This window comes from Calidris pugnax, unplaced genomic scaffold (genome assembly GCF_001431845.1).
Source record: "Calidris pugnax isolate Ruff unplaced genomic scaffold, ASM143184v1 scaffold15, whole genome shotgun sequence".
Lineage (NCBI taxonomy): Eukaryota > Metazoa > Chordata > Aves > Charadriiformes > Scolopacidae > Calidris > Calidris pugnax.
In genome coordinates this window covers 6,318,894-6,334,344 of record NW_015090774.1, presented here as the reverse complement: position 1 = coordinate 6,334,344, position 15,451 = coordinate 6,318,894, and the positions used below count along the sequence as shown (strand labels likewise).

Sequence of the window (15,451 nt, the reverse complement as noted above, 5' to 3'; positions counted from 1 at the left end):
CCTGAACTTTCTAGAGCATTTTTAAAAGTAGGATGAGGAATATGACAGATAACTGTCTGCCTCTTGAGGCTTTCTGAAGGCTTCATTAACAATTCCACCCAAGAAAAACCGTTTTAATACTGCACAGTGAGAATATCCACACTCACTGTGACAGTCCAGGAATCTTCCCTGTAAATGACTCATGAACTTTGTCTGACATTTGGAAATTGTTTTATAAATATTGTTTTTTCATTGAGTAACTCTCATACACACCATTTCCAAACATACCACCCCAACCAGACAGAACGACTGGCCATTAAAAATAACAATTGCTTCATGGGGTGAGGCTCATTAAAGTCAGGAATGAGTTTTCTCCTGTTTGTCCACAAGGAGAAAGTGGAGAGGCCAGATTCATCAAAAGCAGATAAAACACAAGCTCGAAAAGAGTTGAAAGAAGAGCCTACATAGGGGGCAATCTCCATAATTTTCAGAAAGGAGAACATGTGGTCTTATTAAATTGGAGGCTCATCAGATTCATGTAAGAACAAAATGTGAGAAAAGCTTTGTTATGAAGAAAAGTCAGAAGGTACGGAAGCCAAGAGGAGCCGGGCTGAATCCCAACAGTCACTTGATAGATTTATGGTATCTTCAGAAGGTGCTTAGAGACCCCACAGAGGTTCAGATTCCAGGGGCTTACAGAATAAATCGCCTAACGAAATAAATCCGTAACACATCAGCCAGTGAAATGTCCCACCAGAAGAGGAACTCTACTAGCCACTAACCCTAGTTAACCTGTATGTTATTAAAGAACAAAACAAAACCCTAGCATGAACTCTCGTGCAAGTCTATGAGCCAAGAGAAACATAGATAGTTAGTCCTCAGAGCAAGAAGATGAGATTTTAACAGCTGTGAAGCGTTGAGTTAATGCTCAGAGGATATCTTGTTAGGACTTTTTCCTCAGCATCACATGGAAGAAAGCTGAGTATCAGCTATAATCCTTTGCAGCCCCAGGGTTAGGTTTGAAGATATACAGACAGAATTATGATGCTCTTGGACAAAGAATATCACCAGGAATCATTTCTTTATGAGGAATTTTTGCTTCTGAGAGACTCACAAATCAATGAAAATAATAAAGCCATTGGATAAGAATACTTCAGACCATGTAATTATAACTTAAGTTTAAATTAAATGAAGGAATAAACAACAGTTAGTCTGTATCTCAGGGTTTTTAAATGATAAATACATAATGTTCAAAATGAACAGTTAACAAAGACAAAGGGGTTTGGATATGAGAGAAGCCTGGGACTTCAGTCAATCATTATAAAAATACATAGGTATTCATGAACAGAAGAGAATAAGCAGAAATGGGTGTGCTAAGATGAGACGATAGCATGCTGTTCAAATTGGCCATTGTGCTAGAGCTGAAGGAATACCATCCTTATCCATCAGCAATGATTGTGGCCATCGTAAATAGAGAGATACAGAGAATAGAGACATTCTATTTACATCGTAAGTAGAGAATACAAGAATGGAAATTATGCATCTTAAAGTTAAAATTCAAACAGCATTCAAAGTGGGAGGACCCAACCTAGAACTATTAAAGAACTGACAAATAAAACTACGATTTTGAAGCCATAACCATTCTAGATCTTCACAAAAAAACATCTCTCTTGTAAACAGAGGGACATTTAGAACAGAACAACTGAATGTAGGCACAATGATCCTATCACCCTGACATGAACAGACACAAATTTTAGAATGTTTTAAAGAACAAACAGAAGACAGAAAAGGAGAGAAAACATTCTGCCAAGTAGCTCAGTATCTTCTCAATAGCAGATTTTTCTAGACACACGGGTGAGTTTACCTGGATTTAGCAAAGCAACCAATAGAAATCATATTTCTTTACATTTTATTTAGTAAATAAAGCTAATAGCTGACAGCACAGCTATTAGTGTTGTCATACAGTAAGAATCATATGGTAAGAAACTAGGCAAAGAAGAAATGCAACCAAGGTGCCTTGAAAAAAGGAAGTAACAAAGGAGTTGGTTGTATTGATAGCCAGCTTGTTAAATCTATTCATTACCCAGAAAAAAACCCAGAATACAACCACTTCAATAACATTCACCTGTTCTTGAAATTATAAAGTGCTGTGAATGTAGGAGATCAAGAGGGTCTTTATAGAGAAGAACTAGAAGACTGAAATAATAAAAATAGAATGTCAAAATATAAAATTACATACCAACAAACTAATATTTATTTGCTGTAAACTGGGAATTTATGCATTGGAAGCTGAAGAGGAGACAAAAAAATACATGGGTGACTATGAGTAAAAGTGATCCAGCCTAAAAAGAGAAAAATGCAAACTGATTTAGGTGAGATATTACCGGTTAAGTATTAACATTCCTGTGCAAATAACACGTTAGTTCCTATTTGCAAAATACTGAGTACAGACGATGGGGCGGAGAGGTCTGGTGGTCAGCTAGAGCCAGAGACTTGATGATAACACCTGCCTGCCCATGCATTTCAGACAGTGCAGCAGTTCTGCTTCACTTCCCCAAAATGTGGGGTGGGTGAGGAAAGGTGTATTCACTGGGAGCCCTTGGGAATGGCGGGTACTGAGATTTGCATCTGATAATTCTGGGCAATGTTTCTAACTTTCATCCACACTTTCTAGGAAAAATAACCACATTTTTAGTGCACGCTCATAGGCTTAATACGTGGTTTTCATTATGAGCAGTTAGTAAGAACAATGCCATTGCATAAAATCAAAGTCTCAAAAAGTACACTTTAAGCTGCCTCCAATAAGATACAATAGACATCAAAAATCTCCCAGGAAACATAAATGTGTTTCAACATGGCGTTTCAACAACACAGTTTTAGAAACTGAGGGATAACTTGTGTCCCATAACCGCAGGGTTCTGGAAACGTAACACGTGTTCTGGTCTAACTCCCAAATTTTGGCTTGAATCCTCCCTTCAGACAAACATTTCTGAAAATTAAAAGCAGTCAGCCTTTCAAAAAGTGTGTTTCAACTGTAAGGTCTTTTCCACCTCCTCAGATACAGGCACAAATGGAGATTAAAAAAAAACCACACCAAACAAAGTAATTATTGATTAGTTCCATGAAAATTTAAACCTTACTTCTTTAATTGAAAATTACAAACCTAAGAGATTTGGGGTTTGTTTTTTTTCAATGGCAAGAGAACACAAAAGAAGCCTGGTATCAGAGCAAAATCATTACAAAACTGAAGCACTGCCAAAATTATTGCTAAAGACATCAACTTCAAAGACAGCTAAAAAAAGAAAAGAAGAAACAAATTCCAGGATATGGAGTTTTGTTTTAATAGTAACAAAAGGGAGCAAATAAACAAACAAACAAGAAAGGCCAAATTATGGGAGATTGCCTTTCCTCTTTCTTTTTAAAACCAGAATGAAACGCTTTCTCCTAGATCCTTCAAAAATTATACAAATGTAAATCTAAAGGAAAAAGAATTTTCTAAGTTTTTCCTTTGTTTCAAATTAAACTTTTGGGGAAAATAATTATTCTACCATTACTAGTGATGGCAGCACATATTGTTAGAAAATATGTTACATTACAAAGTTCTGTGCTCTGGGAAAGCAAGTCACATTTATATTGGACTTTATTTCATCCCCTTGCTCCTACAGTGTCATGTATGTTCTCTCTCCCCCCCAAGAAATCCACAGACTCACATTAAATTAGTTGGGATTTTCAAAATCCAGAGAACCTGAAAAACCCCCAAAGAACACGTCGTGGCTGATTTCATTGTGGCTTATGTTCCTAAACTCCCTGTACACTTGTGTAACAAAAGCTTTTTGAAAAGAGCCTCCCAGTTCCCCACTGCCTCACAAATTGTGCAGCCATCAATTGGCGAGATGTTGTTGTATAGCATTACCATATGGTAGCATTTTACACTTACTTTGCACAGGCTTATAGATCTACACAAAGCAGAAGGCAGGCAAGAATTACCAGGTTCGGTCATTTTTAAAATCCAACATTACTGAACCTGGTGCTCCCAGTTAAACAGCCAGTCTTCAATCTGAGCAATTTTTGCCCATCCTATTTTTGCACCATGAGCTGGAGACTGGATCCTGACGGGGCTCCAGACACCGACTGACCCTTGGTTCTCGTAGTGCTAAAAAGCTACTCCAAAGCCACCTAGAGTAACAAGTGTAAGCACAACATGAAATCTGAAGTGCTTTCAGTGATTTAATTTCGGAAAACCCTGTAAAATCAAATTCCGTTCCATGTCTTCATGAGCAAAAGTAACAGCACAGCACACAAAACACTCAGAACAGGAACCAAGCTGTTGAAAATGGAGCCAGCACTGAGTTGGTATGTTCAGGTTACTGCTCCCCTCCCCCAAACATAACTGCAAATTTTAAGGTTTAAATTTTGTGTTGATACATTCTTGAGATTAACATATTTTCTAACACCAAAAGACTTATCTGTACAGCATGCACTTATGGTTCGAGGCACAGTGTAAGCTCTAACAAAGGGGTAATCCCTGTCTCAAAGAGCTTATTCTCCTTTTGGGGGCATCTTAAGACAACTGAAAATCTTTTGAGAAGAGAACGGTGGACGTGCTTTATTGACTCAATGCCCATGTAAGTCCACATCGATCCTACAGAAATGTCATTAAGGACCATAGTGATAAAAGCACCAAACTGAAATGTATCCCTAAAATTAGCTAATTAATAAAAATGTTGGGTATTTCTTACAGAATCAAACTGGATAAATGTCCAAGGCAGTAGCCTATCAAAAGATTAACAATAAGTAAAAATAGTCAAGCGCCTATATATCTATGGAGAATGTTTAATATGTGACCCCATTTGTGTATGGAAGCAGACACAAAGATATCAGTATATCTGAGACTGATAACAGTCTATGAGAAAAACAGTTTCATACAAATGACAGGTGTATTATCAATGCAGCCACACTGCAGAAGGACACTTTGGAGAAAAGGCTTTGGTAAATCACTACTCTGGTTTGTCCGGACATAAATTCAGAATCCAAAGCAACTACAACACATAGCAGGAAAAACTGAATGTGTAGTATAAAATTGTATTTGTTGGGGTTTTACACATTTGAAAACAAAAAGTCATGTAGAAGGTAATCTAACAGAGGCTGCAAGCAAACATCTCCAGCAGTTTCTCTAACTGGCAGGATACATCCAGTTCCTTGGACACCGCATTAAACCATATGTGTTTGTTTATAACTGATAAAAAAACAACAGGGCATACACAAGTTGTTTGTCTCGCATATATTTAGTCAGACATCAGTTGAAAAACTGCCCTTCCTGTTACCCCTTTCCCAGTACCAGATGTAGGCACAAGCCAGTGGAAGTGGAGCAGACATAAGCATGACAACCTAATTCTCTGCATGAGGGAAGTAGCTGGGGATAGAGAGGGGGAAGGGAAGACAAAAACACTTTACACAGGTCAGTGCAGGAGACCGAGACATCTGTCAAGGCTGGAAGTTAGTACATTTGCTTTTATTACAGCTAATATTGTTGGTACTGCAACAGTTTTATGCTTAAAGCAGTGCAGTCTGTGAGCACAAGTAAACAGGCATGACAGTATTCTGATTTTTATTTTAAGCCACATCCAGCAGGAAATGGAGCCAGTGAAGTCTGGCTTAAATGTAACGCTTGTTGTCATTTAGTGCAAAGGAGAGGAAGAGACAGAACCTAGAGCTGCATTTCTAATGCCATACTTCCAGTTAAAGAACAAAAACCCACTTCTAAACAGAACACAGTTTCAAAGTATATAGATTTGATCCATCTAGATTAACCCACATATCAGTGGGAAGCTTGTGAAAGTAAGGAAATAGGCACAAAAAAGGGTTGCAACATAACCATCATCCCTTAAAACATGTTCTGCGAACTCTGTCAGATGCTACCATGAAGAGTGGGACTTTGGGTTGTACTGTCAGGTTTACTCACATAAAGAAAACCTATTTAAAACTTTATTTACACTGCTTGATTTAAATGGGACTGAGGAGGAATAGGAATTGACTTCGTGCACATTTTCATCAGTTATCTGCTGACTTTGGCACATAGTTCCTACATCTACCCTGAAAAACCTAACCAAGTAATTATGAAGAGGAAACAGAAGAGATCTTACATGCAAGCATAGCTGGCCAGCACACGGGTCCTTACAAACATCCCTTCTGCATTAGAGTGCATTAGCAGTGACTCTAAATGTTAGCAGTTACTACATTTGGTCATGTATGTGTTAGCTAGGATACAACTGTTTAATCTGCTGCACGTTTATATGTATACATAAAATTATATATACAAATATATGTAGGAGAGCAGTTCATTACAAAAAGCTGAAAAGTATCTGCACATCTTCTGTTGCAATGCTAAATACACTACTGTTGGACACGTTCTCCAGGCATGACATAAATCCCTTGCAATTCAGCATTCACCAGAAAAGAATGATTTCACCTAAGTGCCAATGAAATTAAAAGCTCCTGATTTTGTACAGCTTCTTATAGGGGAGCCTCAAAGAGCTTAGAATTGATTGAATGAACTGTGATTTATAAGTAGTATTTTAAAAATCTATTACTACTCCTAAAAGAAATACCTTTTTACACAGATTAGTAAACCTTCTTTGTAGACTGAGGGCAAGGACACCATTTTCTATCAAATTCTATGAAATGTGACCTTTATTCTACTTTATTCACCTTTGTAAAAAATGCTTTATTTTATATTTTCAGCCGTTGAAATATTGGCACATTTCAGCATTCAGGAGTAGCTGCTAGCCAAATACTAACGAGTACTGGAAATGAGATGGAGAGTTGATGTGTGAAATCACGAGTAGTTGGGACTGATCATTCTCCTGTCTCCAGGTTCAAAGCCAAGGGGTGATTCCCCATGGAGCAGATAGCTGATCAGCACACCCCTTGCCACAGTATATTGCAGCTGATGCTACTTGGGAAAAGCTGAGGGCTGGGTATGTTTCACAGAAAAAAATCCAGTCAGGGTTACAAATGCATAGAAATTCTATCTCACTTGGAATGTCCTTGAGCTGAAAATGGTTGAACACTGAGAATCCATGAGGGAAAGATTCAAGTGTGTTTGCCCTGTTCTTACACCTGTCTTAGATGCTCTTAGCATCTATGAGAAAAAGGATACGGGGCTAGACGGGATATTGGTCTAACAGAACACATACACAGGCTCTTTCATGTAGCATCTGTGCCAAGTGAGCTGTGTGATATTTTCCCCAGTGTGTTCTGTTAGCTGCTATCTGGACCTCCATACTGTCGATGCCTGCAGCAGGATTTGGATAATCAGCTGGAGAGACAGCACTGCCCGCTACAGCAGCGTTCGTATTACTTAACATTTTACACTGAATGTGGAGTACGCATTGCTCACACAAACTATCATTCATGCACTGAAGAATAAGCTTCTCCAAGCTATCTACATGCACACGGAAGACCATAAAGCTTCTGACTAGGTTCTAAATCAAACATGCATTTTAAAAGACAAATGCAGAGGCTGTAAATCATTGATATATTTTCAGCGTGCAATTAGAAGTTTGTTTTCAAGAATGAATTGAACAGCGAAGTAAAATAAAAAGGCTCATTCTGCAGCGTGTCAATCTGTTTGCATAGTAATCTGGAACCTAAGAGATTCCTAACTCATTTATTTCCCAATGCTTTAAAACCTTCCAGGAAAGATTAAGCCTTCTGCTGACTGAGCAATTTATGAAAGTCTATACGGATGATAAACTGACATTAATATCTGATAAATGAATGGACAGCCATACTCAGCCATTTACAGCTTATTAATAATTTGCTTGAGTGTGTTATAAGACAACTGATGAAGTCAGCTCTTTGTATAGAAGTGAACACCAGAAAACCCACTACATTTCTGAATCTGAATTCTTTCCATCTAAAAAAGTGGTTCACAATTATTACTCCAGAAGATCAGTGGCCATGAATGAAGACTTACTGGTCGCTTAACTGAATATTTATTCATTATGCTGCATAAAACTCTACAAACTCAGCAGCCAAAGCTATTCAAGGGGTCTGCGTATGCCCCTGCTGTTCTTGAGTAGTCTTTTAGCTAGTATTTTAGTACAGAGATCTCTGCAGTGCAAAGCACATGATTAGGACTATTTAATACCATTACTCCTCTTCCACCCCAAAGCTATGGATACACCTAATTTCCCTAACAACAATACTTTTATCATGCATGTCTCTTTTCTCATCCTGGCTATAGATCGAAGTGTGTAGACAATTGCAGACTTGGCCACACACAAGCCTTCAAACTTTCCCTCTTGCCAGACCCAGCAAACTTTCACATAATTTCTAATTCTCAAATAAAAGCCAAATGTTTCCATGTCAGTTTTTTTGATGTTTCAGTGTTTCATGTGTTCTCTAAGTGGTGATTTAGTTAGCAAACAGCTGTAGATTCAGTATAGGGTGGGAGGGGTTTACTTACTTCCAGAGATCTGTTTTTTGCAGGTGTTGGACACTGAAAATTTAACACTTGCGACATTTAAGAGTAACTACAAACTAAGAGCAGCAAAAGTCAAAGGTTTCTACCTCCCATTTCTCACATCCTTGCATTTTCAGGATCAGGGCTTCTTACATCTATAAAGCATCCATTTGGTGTTGGATGCTGGCACGGAAAGGACTGCATCAAGAAACCGACTCATTCTTATAAAAATTCCAATTATTAAATGGAACAGTTTTCCTATATGTTAAAAAGCTAGAATGGCACCATAATTAGCATTCTTAAGCAAAAGAATGCATAGATATCCTATTCATTTAAAGTTACCTAAAAATAATGATCAAAATAATATATTTTGTTTCTGACTTTCTTCATTCTTCTCACTTCTTGTAATGAACTCTGCACTGCAATCAGCAGACTACTTCACAGATTCAAAGAGATATTAATTTCTGAGCCTAGACTATCCATACTTCTAAAGCTACATACTAATAGATTACAGAAAATTGTGCATAGCCATGAGAAGTGATTTTATAGCCACAAAGCCACTATAATCTACTGAGAATCTACTGAACAGTTTCTGGTGTGCAAAGGGATATTTGTTGTGAATTTAGAAAGAAGTAATTGCTACAAAGTCATACATCTAACAGAAAAATGGTGACGTTAACTGATTTCAGACTCCGTAAAATAATAATACAGACTGGATGAACAAACAAATAGTTTTGCATTATTGTTATAGGTTAGATGATAAATATATTTGCTGTAACCGTAGTTCATTCTGGCTTTTGGTCTTCCTGTTATCAACTGTATCAGATTGAAAACATAGTAAAATTCTATGTCAACAACAAAAAAAATAATCTGTCTTTTCTGCATCTGACTTCTTTAAGTTGGATGCAGAGAAAATTACACCTGAAAAGCTCAAGAAGCCAACAGAGGAATGCATGGCCTGATCTCTTCTAGCTTCTTTTCTTCTTACCTCTAATTAGGATGAGTTGCATTTTATAGCTCTTAAAATTTATGTGAACCTAGTTTGCTGGTTTCATTTCTGGTTTCAGTAATTGCAGTGTGGATTAAATGATCCAGAAACAAAACCATCAGAGAAAGGACTGTCCTTTTAGCTCCTTGCTCCAACAATCAGAGAACAAAAAGGAAGAAAAATGCAATGCTGCCACTTGCTCACCGGCTCAATGATAGATTACAGTCTCTAAGTCTCTATCTCTCACAGCAGGGATGTATCCTCCATCCTTTTTTGTCCTCTTAGTTTGTTTTTTCCTTTTGCAGTAGGCAGAGAAAAATTAGGAAAAGATGCATGTTACAAAGTCTATTTCAGAACTCACTCATTCTGCAAGTACCTCTTGGAAATGTGTATTTCAAGTAAGAATGAACCACTTCTCTCAAATATAATAAGTGCTTAAAATATTCTTGAAACCTATTCATTCTTCTTACATATATTATACCTTTAAATATTATTTTCTAAAAATCCACAGGTTTATTATTCCATAACTTCTAGTATACCTAGGTTAGCTTTAAGTGCTTTAAACAAAATCTTTCTTTGCTGCCATTGCATTTACAAATTCCCCACAATCTCATAATCAGAAAGTCTGTTATTTTTAAATAAAAGAACTGACGAGCTCTAACCAGTGACTTAAAACAGCCTCCTTAATGGACCACAAAAGTGCAAGTTGTCATAACAGTGGAATGCATATGGGTTTTTATCATTTGACAGATAACATATGTTTTTTCTTCTCCTCTGCTCTGCCAGAGATGACTCTAAAGCCAATAAACATGTATTTTCTAATAAACCATAAAAGAAAATAAATTCAGGAAAAAACTACTGATGTGACTGTCACTAATGTTTTCTTCAAGATGCAATTATGTGTACATAACTCAATATACTTTTCACAAAAAGGCATGGGCAGTATAAAATGAATGACATTTATGCCACAGAATACCTTACAAGCTACAGCATACCCCAGCAGTGGAAACAAATTTAACCTACAAGCCCCAAACATATACAGAAAGTACTACACTGTATAACACAAAATAAACACCTTCATTCAGTTCAAAATATGAGTTCAGCTGAGAACTGCCACAGTCACCAGATCTCTTTCTATCTATAAGCTCTGCACAGCCCAGTAAGGGAGAAATACTCTTTTATGCAGGAGTCCTTGGAAGATACGAAACAGAACAGGGTCCTTCCACCCCATCAAAGGTACAACACAAGGAAAACTGGTACCAACCTGATGTACTGAATTTTTTCCTTTTAGATCAAGCTTTAGCTTACTCAATGAGAGAAAGAGAAAGATAATACGTTGCCGCTTCAGCTAGAAGACTGAAAATCCTGACAAACTTAGCAACTCAGTACAGTAATTTGGAGACATATTACACTAAAGACAAATGTAAGAATGACTACTGAGAAGCACCACAATCACCTAAAAAAAGCTTGAAACTAAAATTTATAATCAGAATTAAACCTATGTTAGCACAGCAGGTCTACAGCAAAGCTTTATTCCTTAATTCATTCACTGCATTAAGAGAATGGCTCAGAAGAGGGACACTTTGTCACACTCCTCACTCTTAGGTCACAGAGGTGCAATCATCATAGAGGTATACATCATCAGCTACTAAATCCACCTAAAATTGCCAAGCTGACACCAAGGAGAGCAGAAATAGGACATAATCATCACCATCACTCACCAATCCACAGGCATTTGTAATCACTTTGGTCCTTGAGAATGGAATGAAAGTCATAGTAAGAAAAACAGGAGAAAGCCCAAGGTGCTTTCACTCATTCCTCCATCTTATCCCCTTTCTAGGTCATGCTGAAGATCTTCAGGAAATAGATTCATATTATGCTGAAAGTTCATCATGATAATTGAATCAGAAATGTCATCCATAAAGAATGCTTCTACTGCTTCCATTTTTGTTACTGCAAATTGCCTTGGTCTACAATTTCTCTCCAACTGTGTTCACCATTTCCTCCCTGTGCTTATATCTTCTTTTGTTTTGCTTCTTTTTAATCATCCCACCAGCAATGCTTAAATTTTATCACGTATAATTTTTAAGTAAATTTTTAAGTAAATTTTTAAAGTAAATTTCAAGTAAATTTTATCAAGTATAATAAACCAGAAGTTCAGTATCCAAAAATGGACAAAAATGTGACAAATGCGGTTAATGTCTTCAAAAATCTTATGTGTTTCACTGCATACCTTCACTCTATTTTCTAATGTCCGATAACCCATTACTTTCCCATTGAATTTCCCTCTTCTTCATTTAGATTTTCTCCCATTTGTCTGCCCAGACTTCTGATCTCCACCTGTGTTATTTTCCCCAGTGATGCAGCATTACCACATCTCTTTCTGATATTAGATGATGCAAACAAATCCCACCTGCTTTTCAGGAGATGGGCTCTCCCTTACTTGTCAATCACACTGGAAGGGAGAGTCTTTTGTCAACACAGAAAAGCCCATACACATGCCTGGAATAAAGCAGTGTTTCCAGAACAGGCTGGAAGAAGACAACTATGTCTTCTAAGTGCACAGGTAATTCTTCTAGCCCACTTTATGGGCTAGATTTGTGGAGAGTTGGGAGGGAATGAAGATAACTTAAATACTAACCATAGCAGGAGTAAAAGTCCTCCCAGAAGGAAAGAAATCTCCTATTATCAACATGCAGGCAAGAACCCAAGGGAATAAACTGCCGAGTATTTAGTGGCTGGGCAGAGCTACAGCAAAGCACCAGGGCAGAAAGCTATAGACACGTGATCTATAAAGTGATGGTTCACCACCACTTGGTCCCCAAGCAAAAGTTATTAATGAACAAGACTTCAGCGATGCACCACTGCAAGAGCCCCTCTGCCTGCAGAGAGAAAAGACTGGAAGGTTTAGAAGACTCACAACTATTAGGGTTGTGATCTAAATGTAAAACAGAGCATAAATGTTTATCACAAATGTGTGATAAAAAAAAACATAGTCCTCTTCTGCAGCCCCTCAGGGCTGTGGAGCAGAGGAAGCTAAGTGACAGGAGTAGCCTCCTTTGGTGCTTTGGTTCATTTCCAGTTCCCCAGTAGCAGCAATAACACAGTCCGGGGTCACCTCCTTTTCATGCTAGGTTTTAAGTTCAAGAGTCCAGTTAGAGACAGGACTCATACCACAGGCCCTAAAAAAATGGTTTGGTCAAACCAAAACCTATTTTCTTCATTCTTACAACTAGCTGCAACACCTGGAGCAACATAAATGAAGCCACCTGATTCATGATAGCTTTTCCTGCTCACAACAGTTAATTGGAAGGAAAATAGGCAGAATGGCATGAGGATAATTTGAAAAGGCAAGTATGTTTAAAACTTAAAAGATAGGTATGTTTAAACCTTAAGCCTATTATACAGTGCAGCGTGAAGCTTGGATGGTGATCCAGGATTAATCTGCAAGTAGAAACATCAGCTTCCTTCCCTGGCAGTCCATGGGATGCTCATCTGCTATTCCTCCTACACACCTCTCGTGCATCGTTCTTATGCCCTTTTGGCTTCGATATCCCAGACTTGATCATTCAGCAACCAGGACCTAACTATTTCTTTGTACTCTCCAAACAGAGTTATGGCAGAACAGTACACCACGCATGATATCCACAGTACGAGACACACCTTTGACTAGAAAATCTGCACCACTCCTATATGAAAACCTACCAGAAAAAAATAATCATAGAATGGTTCAAGTTGGAAGGGACCTTAAAGATCATCAAGTTCCAACCCCCCTGACATGTGCAGGGGCACCTCCTACTAGAGCAGGTTGCTAAAAGCTCCATCCAGCCTGGTCTTGAACACTTCCAGGGATGGGGCATCCGTAACTTCTCTGGGCAACCTGTTCCAGTGTCCCATCACCCTCACAGTAAAGAATTTCTTTCTGGTATCTAATCTAAGTCTCCTCTCTTCCAATTTAAAACTGTTACCCCTTGTCCTGTCACTAGACTTCCTGACAAAGAGTCCCTCCCCATCTCTCCTGTAGCTCCCTTCAGGTACTGGAAGGGGCTATAAGGTCTCCCTGGAGCCTTCTCTTCTCCAGGCTGAACAACCCCAGCTCTCTCAGCCTGTCTTCATAGGAGAGGTGCTCCAGCCCTCTGATCCTCCCTTCACTGGACCCGTTCCAACAGCTCCGTGTCCTTTCTATGTTGTAATAAAACCACAACCACGGGTTACTATTTTCCTTAAAACGCTTCAGGAACCCTTCGGGGTGCGTCTGTTCGGTTAAATCAAAACAAACAAACAAACCAACCCCCAAGCAAGCCCAAAACCCCGCTGTTCCCCGCTCCCCGCCGTTCAGCACCACGGACGCCGGCGGCGCGCACACGCGCGCGCGCACACACACACGCACGCGCGCACGCGGGTGCCCCGCGCTCCTCTCCGGGAGAAGGCGAACTCCTAAAATGACATTACTGCCTTCCCCCTGGGCTTTCTTGGGGTCACCTGCGCAGGACACCCCCCTTTCTTTTTTGTTTTTTAACTTCTTTTTTTGTGCCCGGGGTCGAAGGGAAAAAGACAGGGCAGGGGTGGGACTTTCTTTTCCGTTTGGGATGCGAAAGGGAAAGCTCCACGAGCTCGACTTTCCCAAACTTCTTAGAGATTGGTTTGTGTTAGAGCTGGGCAAAAGGTGCACCTTTTGAGCTCAGGGTGCAATTAAAAAAAAAAAAGTGTGAGAGACGGTAAAACACTCTAATGTTCTTCATTCAAGTTAATGATGCTTAGACCCAAACATCATCGATGACTCCTGATTTTAAAATAAATAAATAAATAAATAGCGCAGCCTCCCCACCCAGAGATAAAGGCAGAATGGTTTTTCTTTAAAAGTACTGAGAAAACTCATTGCAACTCTCTCTAGGTCTCCACTTTAAGCACTTTTTTTCTCCAAATTCATGCAAGTTTCTGCACAAACTCTGAAACATTGGTACCTCCACCTAGGATCAACCGCTGTGAACTTCCAACTGGTGGGAAAGCCTTTGCCTGGTCCAAAGGTATAAAAGCACACATGCTAAAATGGTCTTCCAAGCTACAAGCGAGAGGGCTATCTGGCAACTCCCGGCCCTGCAACACCTCCATTCAACCTCGCTTGCAAGGAATTTCACTGAATTTCACTGAATTTTAGAGTTGGAAGGGACCATAGAGATCATCTAGTCCAACTCCCCTGCTGAAGCAGGATTGCCTAGAGCTAGAGCATGTTACTCTAAATAAAGAGTAAAGAATAAAGAGGGGGTTGATGGACACGTAGAGCACTTTTTCTATTAGCATTGATGAGCTTCTGTGAAGGCAGAGTGAATTGACTCTCTTCATTAGCAGAGCTCTCGGGAAATATTATACACAGCTCTAAAAGCACTTTTTCAATTTCAGGTCCCTCTGCGTTCACACAAGTCTGGCCTCCTCTCCACTGTCCTGTGGGTCACACCTACCCTTGGAGATGGGTCTTGCTCAGGAGGACCACCTCAAGTCCTCAGGAAGACCACCTCAAGCCCTCCAAAGCACCACAGGCAGTTTAGCACCCTCTGGGGTGCCTGTGACGATCCCACCTTGTGTGCTACAAGTTTTCTGGGAGAAGAAATCTACTTTCAAGGGCACCTATGGAGGTGACAGTATTAGGAACGCAGAGCTGCTCCGCTGGTTGTGCCTCGGTGCCCAACCACGGCGCTCAACAGCAGCGCCCACGCCGCAGCCCACGGGGGGGACCCGCACCCGGTGCCTGCTCGGTGCCGTCGAGCACCGAGGGGGCGGCGGGGCCGGGCGTGGGGGGGTGCTCACCTGCAGCGGGCAGCGGCCGTGCGGGGCGTGCTCGGGCAGGCTCCCCCGGTAGACCTGCCGCTCGAAGCGGGGCTCGTTGTCGTTGGCGTCCTCCACCCGCACGCTGAGGCGGCAGGCGGCGGCGCGCGGGGGCCGCCCGCCGTCCCGCGCCACCACGCGCAGCTCCAGCGCCGCCTGCCGCTCCCGGTCCAGGCGGGCGCGCGTGCGGACGG

The 15,451-nt window shown here is 40.1% G+C and overlaps 1 protein-coding gene across 1 annotated transcript in view; it reads right to left on the bottom strand.

Annotated features, from left to right (window-relative positions):
- The window catches only part of DCHS2 (dachsous cadherin-related 2), a 118,478-nt gene that overhangs the window by 101,511 nt on the left and 1,516 nt on the right, over positions 1–15,451 (bottom strand). Inside the window, exon 2 of the mRNA XM_014943042.1 lies at positions 15,240–15,431. Coding sequence (XP_014798528.1) covers positions 15,240–15,431 — 192 coding nt within the window. The remainder of the gene's footprint in view (positions 1–15,239; positions 15,432–15,451) is intronic.